Source organism: Malus sylvestris, chromosome 2 (genome assembly GCF_916048215.2).
Source record: "Malus sylvestris chromosome 2, drMalSylv7.2, whole genome shotgun sequence".
NCBI lineage: Eukaryota > Viridiplantae > Streptophyta > Magnoliopsida > Rosales > Rosaceae > Malus > Malus sylvestris.
Window position 1 is genome coordinate 13,514,764 of NC_062261.1, and position 17,218 is coordinate 13,531,981.

The following is a 17,218-nucleotide window of genomic DNA, read 5'->3' on the forward strand; positions in this document are numbered from 1 at the left end:
TGTTTATATTTGAATAATTCTTAATCTCATTTATATTTAATAATTAAGATGCCATATCAAGCCCCTTTTATCATAATACTGTCAAGCTAATTATTTGATGACTAAAATTTAACACAACTTAGTCTAATATATTTTTTATTTCCTATGATGGTACTAATGGAGTGGTTGACTTTGTGGTTTACTCAAAAAATATTTTTATCTGTTTATATTTGAATAATTCTTAATCTCATTTATATTTAATAATTAAGATGCCATATCAAGCCCCTTTTATCATAATACTGTCAAGCTAATTATTTGATGACTAAAATTTAACACAACTTAGTCTAATATATTTTTTAGTCAAAGAAATTAGGTAAGAATTTGAGCTAAATCACATGATGAATTAACCATAACTTGGTATTGAACTCTTCATTTAGAGAAATCGCCCATTATATCCCATTCAAAACCATCAATTGATGTGATGCTAAAACTCCAATCTTTATTAAACATGACTATTCTTTTCTTTTTTTTTTAATCAAAGGATTCACAGTTGAGTTGATGAACGTGACAAACATAAAAACAAATTATTAACATCTGCAATCTCTATATTTCAGTCTTCTTTACTTCTGATAACCTTATGGCAAAATCGATCAGTGCTTCTTCATAGGTACCCTCTTCTACCTCAGGTTTCTCATACCTTCCCGTATCCAACTGCACCCGTGAAACTGGCTTCTTCAACAACGCATTCCCGATCTCTATAAGCCTCATAAGATTCTTCTCCGTTGCTATATCTACTGATGCTTCATCACCGGTCAATGAGTCATCCTATAATTTTCGCAGCATTAAGAAATTATTAGCATCATCATGCTTGCAACCGTAAAATCAAACATCACGTGTAAATTTCAAAATGTTGTTGTTTTAACCATATTTACTTGCTGCATAACCTTAACGGTGATGGCATGTACCACGTTAAAATTAACGTACCTGAATACGTAGATAGTTGTGCTTGGCGTGGATGCATTGGAAGAGGGTGGACACATGAATATCAACCATATCAGAACTCGCATCGCTGAAAATGTCTACCAAAGGTGTGTTCCCATTGTGCAAGACCCAATTGATCAAACCCCATTTGGAGGCCGTGGCTGCATTGTACTTCTCTTCGAACTTGGCGGTGCCTGTGCCCAACGATAGCACTAACAACCTCTTCGCATCCATCGGATCCGAGCCTTTCCTCAACATCTCTCTATTTATGTGACTTATGGCCATCATTGTCTATACATGATTGATGATTATGGATTAACTTAGCAGATTTAAAAAAGTGATTAGCTGTTTTGAAAAAAACTGAATGGCTTATATATGTTGGTTTTGTTAGACATTCACACATGTTAGGTTACTTAATCAATTTATTGATCTTAAAACATTTAATATGTATCTGACTAGAAAATACATAACTACTTACAGGATTGTTTGCAGCAACCCCTCCATCGACGAGATCAAAAGTGCGAGTCCTTCCCTCATCATCCTTGACATCGAAGTAGTGTGCAGGGAGATAGGTAGGAGCAGCAGAGGTACTTACACAGGTATCCGAGAGCTTAGCATTTTTCAAAGGATGATCTTTTGCCTATACCAAAAATTTACACCTCGCTATAAGAAAACATAACTAGGTTGCTAAACTATATATAGTAAACAATTTTTCTTCATGGGTCCATACCACTAAGTCGTGCGAAAAATAAATGACTTAGATTGAAAATAAAAAATCAAACAATTGTAAAAAATCAAATCTAACAGTTAAAACACTTAATTAGTAACATTATGTCTACGTAGCACAAAAGCTGGGCCTGAATACTGGTGCAAAATGTAAACTTACATCAATGGTGGAGAAGACGACAGGCTGAAGGTACTTGATATCGAAAGATGGAATAAGCACATTAGTTAGAGTGTCTTTGAGAGTGAGGTCACCAAGCAGACCACTCAACAATGTGCGCAGGTACTTGCCGTCATATTTTGGCCCCATGACAGCACCAACCAAACTTTTTATTGATGTCAACAAGTTTTTTCCTCTGCAGTTTCCAGATTATAAATTTACACCAATCGAAATGGGTGACGACTAAGAAGCTGTTATAGATATCATTGGTGTTGAGCACCAAGTATGTAATAACCTTGTACATGTTACCCGGTAACAATCTTTTCCCTTGGTGTATTAAGTTGTTATATATAGATCTCACTGACCTGTTCTGAGGGAAAATCTTAGGGCAGTGATCTAAATAGAAGGTGGTGATGTCCTTTGCTTGGTACATGGGCCGATTGTCTTTGTTGGGAGCTGTAAGCATGGTGGTGATAAGACCACCGGTGCTTGTTCCAGCAATTGTGTTGAAATAATCTGCAATTCTTGCATCAGGCCCATCCAAATCCTACTCCATATGCACAGATAATTACACAAGATTATAAGCCAGTAACTAAAAAGTTAAAAACTGAAAACTGAAACGGTTATCAAACATACATGTAAAGTACCTGAAGCTTGGATTCAAGAAAGGCGAGGAGGATGCTGGGAATTAGACCTTTAATGCCACCTCCATCGATGCTTAGAACTGTCACTGTCTTTCTCTTTGTCATACAAGTAGACATTTCAGATTCAGATTTAGTAAAATCAATATCAGTAATCAACTATAGAACTTAGATATGAATTATGATTGTTTAAACAGTTTACTTCTTGTGTTAATTTATAGCAAAACCCCCATGGCCAACTATATTTTGCTAGGCCACTGATTACTCGTATATTTCATGCATTTATACCATCTATTTCTAAAGTCTTTGTGATGTTTTGTGTTAAAATTGTGGCATTTTATTTTACTTTGTGTGAATGTGCAATTAAATTTGTTTTAGAATAAATTTCAGGAGGAGAAAGTAGTGGACTACAGAAAGAATAAAAAAACAGAAAATAAATGAAGCAGAGACGGACTGGTGGCAAAAAAGAAAGAAAAGAAGAATAAGAAGAAGTGGATGGCACACTGAGAGAGGAATAAAAGAAAGAGGGCGCAACAGGCGCTAACCAGAAGGCAGAACAGAAAAAGAAAGGAAGTGGAGGAATAAAGAAACAGACTGGCAGACAAAAGAAAAGAATAAGGGAATAAAATAAGAGGATGGCATGATTTGTTCAAGGCACACGGGTTGAGTGGAAAACAAAAGAAAGAATAAAAGATTAAGAAAGAGGGGGGCAGAAAAGAAAAAACAGAATAGAGGAGAGGTGCGGAAACAGAGGGAGCAAAGCAGGAGTGCAGGCAGAGCACGGAAACAGAGGGAGGAGCAGGAGAAGGCAGTGCACACGGAAAATTTCACATAGACTTGCGACGGGAGAAAAGAAATGGGTGTCTTCTTTCTTAGTTATTTATTTTTTGTTACGAATAATTTCTTATGTATCAAATTAATTATGTGTAAATAATTTATTATGCTAGAGTGAGGCCATGAGCCCCAACATGAATACGTAGTTTTTTTTTTCAATTGCTTAAGTATTGTTATATGCTTGCTTTGATATTTTCAATCACTGAATTAAACTATTTATGTACCTTGATGCTTGATCACCATTAGGATGCTTAGAAAAGTTATCGGATGCAATTTTGAACGAATGTCACGTTAAAATTGGTTGTGCTTCTGTGATTGAGGATTGTACTCTCCTAAGGTAAATATCATGCTCTTAAGGATTATATGGTTTAACAAAAAGATTTTCACCAAGATTAATGAATCACTCATGTTTATATTTAATCCAAATGTCATGGATAAGTTGCATGTAGTGGTATGCATTTTAGCTTGAATGTCACAAGTAAAACATACACAAGGAAAATCCAACCTTCAAAGCATGTGTGTTTTCAATTATTTAAGCAATTGGAATAGCTACGTAGGAGTGTTGTTGGTAAAGGTTGAACTCTAGCATATTGTCAATCTATTTTTCTTCAATCATTTATTTTATCTTGAATTTCCTTATTTACTTGTTTTGTTTAAGTTGAATCCTTATTCCTATAAACCAATTCCCATTTTAGATATTTGTTTAAGTCACATCCAGTAATATTTAGTTTCGTCAATTTAGTGTAATTCTTAGAGTTAAATAAGTTAAATACACAAAAACTCGTAAATTGTTTATATCAGTCCCTGAGGAGATTGACCTTGCTTGAGTCATTCTATACTACAAACACTTGTTCTCTTGCAAGAATTTTCTATGATTTAACCCTTTATTTTACAAGTGGTAAAATCGCTATCAGCCACGCCTTTAATAATGTGGTCAACGTCTTCGAGACATTTCTATTGGAAAAAAAATTGTCTTTCTACATACCATGCTCTTCACGCTTTAGTTGCATGGGGATTAATTTAGATCATAACTTCCAATCATGATCGATCACTTGGTTGATAGCTACGTAATTAACTAAATAATGCTGTAATACCTCATGTTATTTTGTCGTTTCAACCTCGTATGTCAACGAGACACGACGTTCCAAACCAAGGTTACTGATCTCTCTCACATAAATAATAACGCATTATTGATGCATTGTTGTTGGAGTACTGCAGATGATGCCTAGTTTATGCCTTTTATTTTAGTTTTTATTTCTTAATCCTAGTTGATGTTCGAACGTGGAGAATAGTTTAATCGCTTCCAACTCTTCAAAATTATACAGGAGCTTCTTGCATGCTTTGTATTGCTGGGGTAATGCTAGTTACACCTTAGCCATTTTTCCTGACTCATCGGGAAAATACTATAGATAAATTAAGCATCAAATTCAAAAGCATACGTTCAAATCCATTCACAATCAGAAATCCACCTAAAAATACAAAAAAATATAGCTTCAAAGGTTATTGATAAATATGATATATAGATTAGAGACTAAAGGCCAATATGACCTGTATATAACTTCCCGAAATATTAAAATCCCATTGAGCAAAAATGAACTCATCACATGTATTGATAGATTACAATTTTTCCAGATAAAGCACCAAAGTTGTGATAGTTGTATCAAAATACCTAATTATTTAATTGATTTTGTATTGCCTAAATAAATCTAATCAAGTCGATTTTTTTCCCGTCATGAATTGTTAGGTAAAATTGGCTATTCCTAAACAAAACGCCGAGTCTGTAATCTTAGACTAGTGCTTATTTCAGTTGTAACTATTTTAGTCTAAGTTTGTCTCACGTGCTCTCGATCACAAAATGACAAGCGTTTCAGAGACATCCACTCAGGTAAATTTGACATGCATATACATTCATATAGTCCAAGTCTATGTTAAATGGATTATTTAGGTTTGGGCTTCTCACATTTATTAGTTTGATATTTTAATTATGATTTCATTATCTTAATTAAAAGCCCATGTCTTTTTAATTAGCCGCATGCTCCTAGACTACTTGTTGATCTGTACATTTGCACCTTTAGCATATTGATAATTCCTATTGGTTTTAATTTTTATCTGGTAACATGTCATTCCAATCTTAAGGAATTTGAAATCAAGTTAAAGTCTTCTACTGCAGTCTATTTATAGATGCATTAGGTTAGGGTTTTAGGGCTGCCGCATAACACACACGGGATTAAACAGAGCATATATAATACCGAGTGCAGCACAATAGGGTTCGGGGTTTTGGGCGCATCATGCATTAAAGTAGGTTCTGTGGTTTTGTTTATGGCTGCCGCATATGCATGAGTAAGGATTTCAAGTTGTTGCTGTGTCATTTGTTTTGGAAATACATTACTTCATGCTCTAGGTTTTTTCACGAGTCTGCATCGTAATCCCAGTTTTCGTTTTCTCTGTTCTAATGCGGCATGTGTATTGATATTCTAATTGTACGTTGCTATTAGTCTATGAAATAATTTTTGAGAGAAAAATCTTATAGCAGCCCATGACACAGAGAATGGTTTTCAAGTATTTTGAGAGAGAAAAATCAGTTTGCATTTGTGCGGTTTCAAAAGTTTAATTCTTATTTTAATCACTGATTTTTATCGTGCTTTAACAAGAAATCAATTATGAAAATGTGCCTTGTGATTTTCGTAATTGATTGTTTTTCAAAAATCATAACATCATACATTCACTCTGCATGATCGCGTTAGTATCCTGCAAAGTTCGAGGCGACAGTGATTGACGGCCGCGTTAGTGTCGTGCCACTTCCACTCGAAGGCTGAAGAGAGATCGAGTAGCAAAGCGTGGAGACAAAACTGCCTACTAGTATGTGTGTCTAGTTGATGAGTTTTGTAAGTCTTTTTATACTCATTTCTCTTAGTGTTTGTCCTGGCTTGGAAGCCCGAGGATTTTCCCAGTGGTGGGTTTTGCCTCGTTAAATCCTACATCCTGTGTGCACATTTTATTTATCTTTATAATTGCATATGTGTAGGATAGTTTATATGTGATGTGAATGTGGAATTAATTTGAGAACTGAAAATTAAATTGAAAATTGAATTGGATTTTTAAATTGGAACCGATTCACCCCCTCTAGGTTAAACTAGTACCCATCCTAGAACTTTCATGAATTTTATAACAGAATCTGGGACATTGCATTCAACCAGCATTTTACTGGAAAGAAAAAATGGGGGAATTCTACCCTTTTGTGTGAAAATACACGTGACGTTTGATGTGAATCCTGTGAGTGTGTTCATCTGTCAGTATTCGGATCGATCTGAATCTAATACATATCTTACATCTAAGATACTGGATCTTGCCCGATATCACATAATTTGATTTCTAAAATTTTAAAATTAATTATGTTATTTTATCTGTTCGTATTTGATTTTTTTTTCTTTTCAAAAATCTGTTCGTATTTGAATAACTCATTCTATTATTGCCCCTTAATTATATTCAATGCAAACACTGAAGAGTTGAATGGTTGGTTAGGGCAAATGAAAACCATAAGAAATGATTGGCATCCGAAACTTGTTTTTAACATATTCGCCACGTGCAATTTTTTATCTAAATCTCGTTTCTGGAAGGGAGCATATATATTGTACAAATTTGTCTGATCATATCCAACAAGTAGAAATAAAAGTAACAATTGGATATGATCAGAAACGTGAATTCTAACGGACTTCACTATGTGCTATGGCTTGAATCCATAGTCAATTTTATTTTCGATTCTAATAGGAACAGGACAATTGAATTCAAACTTTCCCATAATCAATCCTATTTCTGATTTTGATAGGAACAGTTGACAATTGAATTCAATTTTTTCCATTATTTTTGTATCCGTAATAATGTGAAAAGAAGGCCCAACTCCAAGTTGTTCAAGAATAGTGGCGTTGAGTTTCTCGACCCTTTGCCTTAAGATTAGTCAGTTCTATTTCTCAATGGGGAGCAAGGCAGGGCAAGAGATATAACTCTATAGGAAGGCTTTGGGTAGAGAGATAGAGATATGGGGGCGTAATCTTTTTGCGCTGAAACCTTACCCTTATGAAGGCGACCACTTATGTTATTCGTCATCCAAGTACGCTTTGTGTGGCAAACAATGTGTGTTGTTGCGGCAAATGTTCACAGCAAAAAAAAAACAAAACTTTGCGTGACAAAGAGTTTTGTCGCGCAACGGATGTTTCCCCAGCGACCTAAACTATTTGTCGCACAAACTATGAAAAAATTTCGCGGTAAAATAAGAATTTGGCGTCATTTTTTGCACGGCAAACAAAAGTATTGCGCAACGAAGCACTCTATTGCCCTTGAATAAGTGCACGAGAACTACTTTTAAGCTTCGTCGCACAAAGTCTTTGAAAAGGTCTGTGAGACAATAATTATAAAAAAGAAAGGCGACAAAGATGGAACTTTAGACGACGAAGGCTTTGTCGCGCAAGGATTCACAAGATTCATTAAAATCCCAGATCTGCACCTTTCTCTCCTCATTTCCTCTCTTCCTCATCTTCTTCTCCAATTCCCAACGTTTTTTTTTTCTCCTCCAAATTCCAAAACTTCTTTTCCCCCATATCCAAATCTTCTTTCTTTTTTTTCTACTCTCACCATCGATGATCGAAGATATCCACAATAAGTCTCTATTTCTCCCAATTAAGAACAAAAAATTTCAGGTTATGAAAATTAGTTTTTAAATATTTAATCGTGTCTTAATCTTTGTGGATTTGCGAATTTATAGAAATTATAATAATTTTACAGGTGTCGCATTTGTCCGATTCTGCATCCGATAATGAAGCCATTGGCCATTTCATATATAAGTTGATTTTCAGAAACTTATTTGTCCACATCCCATAATACCTTTAATCAAGTAGTGACGAGCGGTAGTTGGCATTGTAAGGGGAATCTATGATGATATAATCATATACATATAGGATAAGTTGAGGTCCTTGTCGGTTGGTCCTTACCCAAAGTTTATTGAATCGTAATATATGCACTTATCTATTTAGCATGTTGGATGTTCCAAACAAAGACAAGTAATACAGATCATCCCATTCAAAATCATCAACAGATTTGATCCCAAAACTCCAATTTCTTATTCAATATTCTTTATTTTTCAATCAAGATTCACAGTGGAATTGATGAACATGATCATCACAAAGTAAACAACAAAGTTTATTAAGATATAATCATATTGCAATCTTTTGCACTTTCAGTTAACTGTTTTGCCTAATTAAGCTTCTTTCCTTCCGAGAGCCTTTTGGCAAACTCAATCAGTGCTTCTTCATAGGTACCTTCTCCCTTGGATTCCTCATACCTTCCGGTATCCAAATTCACCCGTGACACCGGCTTCTTCAACAACACCTTTCCGATTTCAACAAGCCTTTTCAGATTTTTCTCCGTTGCAATGTCCACCGATGCCTCCTCACCAATCAACGTGTCATCCTATAATTTTTACACATTAGGAAAGAATTAGCATGATCATGCTTGCAACCATAAAATTTAAAAGTTGCTTTTATACCATATTTACTGACCACAGTGCATATATATTTGACGGAGATCATGAACCGCTTATAAAATGTACCTGAATACGAAGATAGTTGTCCTTGGCGTGAACGGATTGGAAGAGGGTGGAGACATGAAAATCAACCATGTCGGAACTTGCATCGCCGAAAATGTCTACCAAAGGTGTGCTCCCATTGTCAAAGACCCAATTGATCAAACCCCATTTGGAGGCGTTGGCTGCATTGTACTTCGCTTCATTCTTGGCTGCGCCTGTGCCCAATGATAGCACTAACAACCTGGTAGCATCCATCGGCTCTGAGTTATGCTTCAATATCTCTCTGTTTATGTGGCTTATGGCCGTCATCGTCTGCATATGACCGTAGATTTAATTAATTTCCTTAGTGCATTAATTAGTTTCTAATTTTTGCCTGACAGTCTAACATGTTATTTTCATAACTTATGAATTAAATGCATATCAATTGAGGGTAGATTATCAAATTAAGTACATACAGGATTGTTGGCAGCAACCCCACCATCGATGAGATCAAAAGTTCGGGTTCTTCCGTCGTTATCATTGACCTCGAAGTAATGAGCGGGGAGAAAAGTGGGAGCAGCAGAGGTACTGATGCAGATATCCGAAAGCTTAGCATTTTTCAATGGACTTTCTTTTGCCTGTGCCATGGATTTAAAACTATATAAGAATACCTACACAAGTAGCAACAGCAATCCCCAAAAATTGAGTAAAATTACGGCTTATTCATTGTTGCTGTCTTACATCGATGGTTGAGAAGAGCACAGGCTGAAGGTGCTTAATATCAAAAGTTGGAATAATCACATTGGTTAGGGTTTGTTTAAGAGTGAGGTCGCCAAGCAGCTCCTTCGTCAATGTTCGCAGGTACTTTCCATCATATTTTGGTCCCATGACAGCACCAACCATACTTGTTAGTGATGTCAAGAAGTTATTACGACTGCAAATTTCAAATAAATTTACATTAGAACTAGTTAACCTATATATATATATATATCCACATTAATGTCTAGTAAGTCGATTTGTGAGCTGATTGATTTGTTCGGATACGCGTGATCATGTTTTGTGACATTACCAAATCCGTACTTGCTACATCCTACGTACTGCAATACTGTAAATTGATACGAAACAATTTTGTGTTAAGTTGTTATAGATCACTAACCTATGCTGAGGGAAAATCTTTGGGGTGTGATCCAAATAGAAGTTGTTGATGTCCTTTGCTTCGTACATGGGTCGGTTGTCTTTGTTAGGAGCTGTAAGCATGGTGGTGACAAGACCACCGGTGCTTGTTCCGGCAATTATGTCGAAATAATCTGCGATTCTTGCAGCAGGCCCATCCAATTCCTATACCATATGCACAAATTAATGACGTTCACAATATTGTAAGACCGTAACTAAAAATAAAAACTGACAGTTGAAATGGCAATCCAGCAGACTCGTAAAGTACCTGAAGCTTGGATTCAAGAAAGGCAAGGAGGGTGCTGGGAATTATGCCTCTAATGCCACCACCATCAATGCTTAGTACTGTCACCATCCTTCTCTTTGTCATACCAGTCGACATTGTTATAACTCGAATTAAAGATCTTGTCCAATCGAAATATTTTTGTGAAAAATCAGACCTTCTCTGTCGCTTAGATATAATATGAGCAATTGTGATTGTGAAGGAAGCTTGTTGTGTGAAGTGTACACAGATCGAGTATGCTATTTATAGCAAGAACCCAAGCACTCTTCTTACTGGTAGCAGCCATGGCGGCCAATGCTGTGTTGGTGCTCTTGGGCGACTAGTCAACACCTTCAATATAGTTCAATCGGTTTGGTCAGAGTCTTCTATTAGTGTACATATTAGTATTCATTAATTTGCATGGAATGGAATTAAGAAAAAATTGAGGTTGTATTATAAAATTAATTAGTAATATAAGAAGTAGCTCAAATTACTTATAAGTTTATATAAAGATTCTTCTTTACCTATGATTTATTTTTAACACATGCACTTTAATATGAGGCTAATTTTCAATTCTAACATATAAATAATACAAATGGGATAACATAGAGTAAGTGTGACTGTTAAGCTTCACGGATAAGAAGACTTACTCTAATATACCATGAAGAAGTTAAAATTCCCTCATAAAATCCAATTGATAAGTAAAGAGTAGTAATTATTGGCACTCCAAAAATCTCATTTTTCATTTTACACTCCAAATTTTTTATAATTAGAAAGAAAAATACACTTGTGAGGAATGGAGAATGAGATTTTTTTAGTAATAATAATATCTCTCTAATTATTAATACTTATTAATGCTACTTTATGTATTTGTCAAGTACCAGATGACGACCAAGTTGGTACATCATCTTCCAAAACACCACGTTTTTGTAATGACGTAGAGAAATGATAAACGCATATCATCTTTCTTTCTTTCTTTTATTTTTCTTTTTTTCTGGTACACTTTTTTTCATTAAAAACTTTTGAAATGAATAATTCAACAAACAATAGTAGAGCTAGGAATTTTTCATCGGGTGAACTAGTTTATAGATTTAAATCTATATAAACAAAGAAACATATTAATGTATTTTCATAGTATCAGTTAGTTTAAGAAAATATTCACAAGGTGAGCCAAGAATTTTCGTTATTCAAATAAATTCAAACTTGTACATGTACAAGAAGCGATGAGAAAAAAATGTAAGAAAAAAAAGATGTTTGTAAACTGTAATATATAATTAAACCGAAAGAATTCGAATCAGTGACTAAATATATGTGGGCTACATTCGAAAATAAATAAAAATTACATGTAAATTTTATGGGAAGTGTTATTGTCACTCCAAAAATCTCATTCTACACTGCTCACAAGTGTATTTTGCTTTCTAAATATAAAAAGTTTGGAATGTAGAATAAGAATTTTAGAACGCCAATAATAATTCTCAATTTTTTTTTCTATCAAAAGCTACTTGGGCTATAGCCAAAGGTAGCCCTTAGAGCATCCCCAATGGGGGTTTTATCCTCCTTGAGGCTATCACATTTGTAGCTCTAATGAAAAATATCATCCCTAATGGGCCGGAAAATGGGGCTACATCCACCACAGGGGCTAGCAATTTCAATCCTTGGTAGCAAGAAGTTAGGCTACATCTAGCCCCAAAAAGTAAGGGAACCACACCAAATTGAGGGCTCAGTCTTGATTTTGTTTTTGTTTTTTTAGTTTAGAAATGGGTGAGCCCCATTTTTAATTCCAAAACATGATTTTAAGGGTTTATTTTTAAACCGTGTAGGATTTTAAGAGTTTATTTTCAACTGTTTGTTTGATTAAGAAAACATATACAAACAATGACTATTTTTTGTGTTGTTGATTAGAAAAAAAATGTTGTGCTTTGTGTTTAATTTTCTAGAATGAAAAGTTCATATAAATAAAAATAAAAAAAATTGATGAAATTTAACATGGGTAGTTTAGAGACCTAAACCGAAAATATAACCAAATAACATAACTAAATTGTGATAAGATAATCTAATCCAATGATTGTTATGAAATGAAAATCTTGATTGATTTTGGAGAATGTGTCAATAAGAGAAATAAACCAATAGCTATTATGAAATGAAATCTTATCTTGTCTGATTTCATAGAAACAAACCAACATATGAGATTGAGATAAAATAATCAAAACCAATGATTGTTATGAAATAAAATCTTATCTTATCTGATTTCATATAAACAAACGAACAGATGAGATTGAGATAAGATAACCTACAACGGTGCATAAATAATGAAATCTAACTTTGTCAGAATTTGAATATTTTTAGGTTAAAAGGTTCATAAATTAAAATTTAAGATAATGCATCCAATAATCAAGTTTAGAAAAGTTAAGACAATAATAAATTTACCGCGTAATCAAATTACTACATAATAAAATATATAGCCTCATATAGAACCCGAAAGATATATAACCCCTTATTAGGAGAGATTCTTTTTTAGAGCTCCAAAGATTCCTCGAAGCTTTAAATTAGGCTACATCCACCACTTTTCTAACCTCATATAGAACCCTTCATTGGAGATGCTTAATGTGGCTCCACCAATGTCAACAAAATCAACAAATAGAATTTTAAAAAAAAATGTTTATAAGAGGAAACAAAAAGTGTGTCATTACTATTTTCCATAACGCATATTGGTGCAAGTTGATTTTTTTTTTTTTTTTGGTTAATCTTCTTCGAAGATTCGCTCGCGTAGAAGCTGATGCTGGTGTGGGAAAACATTATGGATATTAGTCTTCAAAATTTTGGTGCCATTCGTTGAAAGATGGTAAAAGCAGTGTCGTTTTATGGGAAAGTTTGGGCCTAACGATCCACTCAACCGCATGTTGTCTCAATAATTAACAGAAGGCCGATGGAGATGAATCTGATCAAGCATGTGAAGTTCATGGTAAAATGTATATTGATTTTTTTTTTTTTTGGAAACTAATGTATATTTATTTAATCATGGTTGAATAGTAATCACGAGCTGCTAATTCAGTGGTAAATGGTGGATTACGAGGCTTTTTTAAAACTAAAAATTAGAGATCTCGGGTTCGAAACCTGCTGCTAATTTGTGGAACCCATACTTGTGGCCAAGAAAAAGCTGAAATATTTCTGTGAGTCTTCTCGGCCCCCGGAAATAGTGGATAACTGTGGCTTGCCACCAATTGTTCCTCTTAAACAACAACAGAAAAAAAAAAATCATGGTTGAACAGTATTTGTGGTTGTGGGATTACATTTTTAAGTAAGCAAGTGTTAATTATTCCAAGGTTATCACTTTCTTATGGTATTTTATAGTATTTATTGTGACTCACCGAAAGATGAATTGTTGTTATCCTGTTATGTTATCATTGAATTATGTCACAATCACCTTTTTATCTAGAAAGTTTCTTTTGCAGGTGACCATGTGTGTTTGGCCTTTACTTTGATTACATCGCGTTCACATTAACATGATCATGGCTATAATATTCGGAATAGTTTGTTTTTATACAAGTCAAAGCAATTAACGGTTTATCATAACGGTTTATCATAAGGATGTTACTTATTATAAGTGTCAATTTGTTTTACATATATAGATAGCTAAATGTTCTCAAATGCGAACTTTTCTAAAATGATCTGTAAATGATGATAAAGATAATGAACCGTTCCGATATGAAAGACTTGTTATATATTAACACTCCACATATTATTTATTACACCCCACATAACCTCACACTCTCAACAAACACGTTATGTTTTCTACATACACATTTTCTACGTGCATCCCAGAGTCTTTACATCTTAGGTGCGAATACATAAGCTCATTCAAGGCACCTTCAGTGTGAAGCTCAAGGTTGGTTAGATGCCGGATTTTTCTAATTTTATTCCAATACATTTTTGGTCTGATGCCAAAGACCGGAGTGAGTTTGAATCTCTTCTATTTCTCTATCTCTTCATATTGTACCAAATACCAATGTTCTAAAATCGCTCTAGCAGCCACCTAGGCGTTTGGCAGTGGAAGCCCGTTGGGATTTAGGGTAAATCGTTTTAAAAATCAACCAGGACCTAGGCGGCAACCTAGGCATTCTAGGCGGTCTGAAATTCTTGCCGTCGCACAAGGTGCTTTGCAACTCTCGCCACCACCGAAAGATCTGCAACTCTCGCAGCCTCGAACTCTCATCGCATCTGCAACTCCAAGTTTCCAACTCCCGCATCGCATCTCGCATCTCACACCTCGCATCTGGCATCCGCATTGTAAACTATGGCTGATTGCTAGAGGTTTCTGGAAAAAGAGAGAGGGAGAGAGAGAGAGAGAAAAGAGAAAGAGTTGTTTTGGGTTTTTGTGTCATGGGCTCACGGGAAGGGAGTAGGATTCTCTTCCTTCCTTTTTTCCCTCCCCTCTTATTTGAACTGTCACAGTTAAGCCACGTCAACATCTTATATTAATTTTTTTTATAGAAAGAGAAAGATAAAATAGAGAATGTGAGAGGAGGAGATGGAAAGAGGAGGAGAGAAAATCCTAGTCCCACGGGAAGAGTGAAAATTTAAAGTAGGAAGAGGATTTTTGTTTGACTTTGCCACATGTGTGATTTTTCATGACTAAAACACAAGGGAATAAATTTATTTTTAAGGGAACTTTAACGAAAAACTCCTGGTACTATTCACTTTAACGAAAAACCACATTTTTACACTAAAAAGTCAATCCTTGTACTATTCACTTTACCTTTTATTTTGTCCTTATCGTTAAAACTCAAAGTTTTCAAGTCATTTTCATTAGTTTTCCCTATTTTTAATGGGGGAAACCAGGTCCAATTTTTTTTCAAATGAAAAGTAAAGTCCAAAAATGATTAATATATATGAGGTGAGTAAATGTTACAAAATTAACAAAAAAACAAAGTCCTAAAATTATACACATATACTCATATTTTATAATATACATTATAAATTTATGTAAATCCGCTTAGGACGCCTAGGCACTAGACCCCAACCGCCTAGGAGTTAGGCACCAGCTCGCCGCCTAAGGCCATCTCCAACTGAGGGCTGGCCAGATGGCTCGTTTTACCCCTCTAGCCCTCCAAGATATTAATATTTGAACGAACAGTACAGGGTCATATTTGCCTCCATCTCCAACCGAGGGCCATAGGGCTCGTTTTATGTCACAGCCCGTCCCGAAAAATAATTTTTGTTGACGTAAATTGATGAAAATGCCCATGGACGTTAAATGGTGTGATGTGATTTAAGTGTTGTTTTTTGGTCAATATTCATAAATCCTAATTGTTTGGAACTAATTAGGATTAGGTTATTATGTATTTTGGTTGTTGACCAATCCAAGGCCACACACACATCCTTTCTCTTCCTTCTCGTACTCTCTCTCTCTCTCAGACTCACTCTCTCTCTCTCTCTCTCTCTCTCTCTCTCTCTCTCTCTCTCTCTCTTCTCTCTTGTACGGACTACACTTAAAATCCATCGAAAGTGTGAAGATTGAGGGTGTAAAGCACACCATTGTGTTCGTGAGAACCATACGAGTTGAATGGTACCATTTTCAGGTAAGAACTCCTTTGAAAACTCGTAAAATCCGAACCCCGATTTGAGGTACTATTCATGCTCACATAAAATGTTGATTTTTTAGGAATTTTAAGGACATAGGAAGCTTTAGGAGGTCCTAAGGAAGCTCGGAGTGGTTCGTTGGGTGAAATCGGACGTCGGGATCGTGAGTTTCAAGCTTGGCCGGATTTTGTGGAATTTCTCCAGCGGGATTCCGTGATTTTTGGAGCTTTAAATTGGTAAGGAAATGTTCTTCAAGTTGTAAGCTTCATTTTGGTGCAAAATTCATAGGAAATGGATGAAAAATGAGTGAGATATAGCCAATTGAAAAATTCCCAGTTTTTCGGTGACGGCGACGGTCGTCGGAGTCTGAGGTTGAAGACGACGGAATATTCCGTCAATTCTGACGGAATATTCTGATGCCGTCAGTTAAGTTTAACAGAATCTGTTAGGATTTAGCGGAATATTCCCTAACTGCCATTACTGTTTCCGTTAGGATTTCCTGCGCATGGTCGCGCGTCTTGCCATGCACTCACAGGCGCGTGGCGGCACATGGGTGGATAAAAAATTATTTTAAAAATCTGGGGACGATCCTGAGATTGTATAGGTCATTGTGGTATATTCCTATACCCAATTTGAGCTATGTATGAGAAGTTATTAGCTAGTTTTGCCTATGTGCTTTAAATAACATTTTTATAGTTAATTCGCATAAATGTGAGACTTATCCCGAGGACGAGCGTGTTCAAGGGCGACTCGGGGGCTACGACCCTTCGACATACCAGTGAGTTGGCTTTTGGTTTTCAGTATATATTTCTATACTTGATATTTTCCCAGAAATATATGTTTAAATGAAAGTATGTCTTAAATCCCATGCATATAAATTTATATTTCATATATGATTTGGTATATGATGCATTATATATAATTATGGTGCTGTGGATACTCAGGTAAGCTCATGTGAGTTATGTTTGGTTATGTGAATTATCAATGATGTGATATGTGATTGAATAATGTTGAGCTCATCAAATTGCATGTAGGGTGATTGTGATTTTAGCCAGAGATATGGCACAGTCTTGTTTATTATGTCACCTCACGCACCATATGCTCATATTGGATCCAATTTAGGTGCACAGTCTTGTCGTACAGACCTTCATTAGGGTTATAACTTGTAGGTGACTAGCGATTTATCATCCAATTATTATGTGAGAGTTGTATTGAGCATGATTATATTACACCCATTATTGTCGTACAGACCTTTTCATTTGGTTCCGACTCTTGTGCAGTATAGTGCCGTATAGGTCATTGTAGTGACTTCGGCTAGATTGATTTTT

The 17,218-nt window shown here is 35.3% G+C and overlaps 2 protein-coding genes and 1 long non-coding RNA gene across 3 annotated transcripts; 1 reads left to right on the forward strand and 2 right to left on the reverse strand.

The window, feature by feature from the left end:
• Positions 1-458: 458 nt before the first annotated feature.
• LOC126611322 (patatin-like protein 2) lies at positions 459-2,795 on the reverse strand. Its single transcript, XM_050279548.1, has 6 exons — positions 2,491-2,795; positions 2,209-2,390; positions 1,847-2,039; positions 1,439-1,600; positions 964-1,251; positions 459-804 (listed from the first exon to the last, which is right to left on the reverse strand). Exons 1-6 carry the CDS (start codon positions 2,602-2,604, stop codon positions 583-585), a joined length of 1,161 nt encoding a protein of 386 aa, XP_050135505.1. The 5' UTR covers positions 2,605-2,795; the 3' UTR covers positions 459-582.
• Positions 2,036-3,933, forward strand: LOC126611342 (uncharacterized). The gene is made up of 2 exons (XR_007618813.1): positions 2,036-2,155; positions 2,875-3,933. It is a non-coding gene; the product is annotated as an uncharacterized LOC126611342 (long non-coding RNA).
• A 4,475-nt stretch (positions 3,934-8,408) lies between these two features.
• Positions 8,409-10,654, reverse strand: LOC126611328 (patatin-like protein 2). The gene is made up of 6 exons (XM_050279559.1): positions 10,317-10,654; positions 10,032-10,213; positions 9,617-9,809; positions 9,352-9,513; positions 8,921-9,208; positions 8,409-8,781 (listed from the first exon to the last, which is right to left on the reverse strand). The coding sequence occupies exons 1-6, from the start codon at positions 10,428-10,430 to the stop codon at positions 8,566-8,568; spliced, it is 1,155 nt and encodes a 384-aa protein (XP_050135516.1). The 5' UTR covers positions 10,431-10,654; the 3' UTR covers positions 8,409-8,565.
• Positions 10,655-17,218: the final 6,564 nt, after the last annotated feature.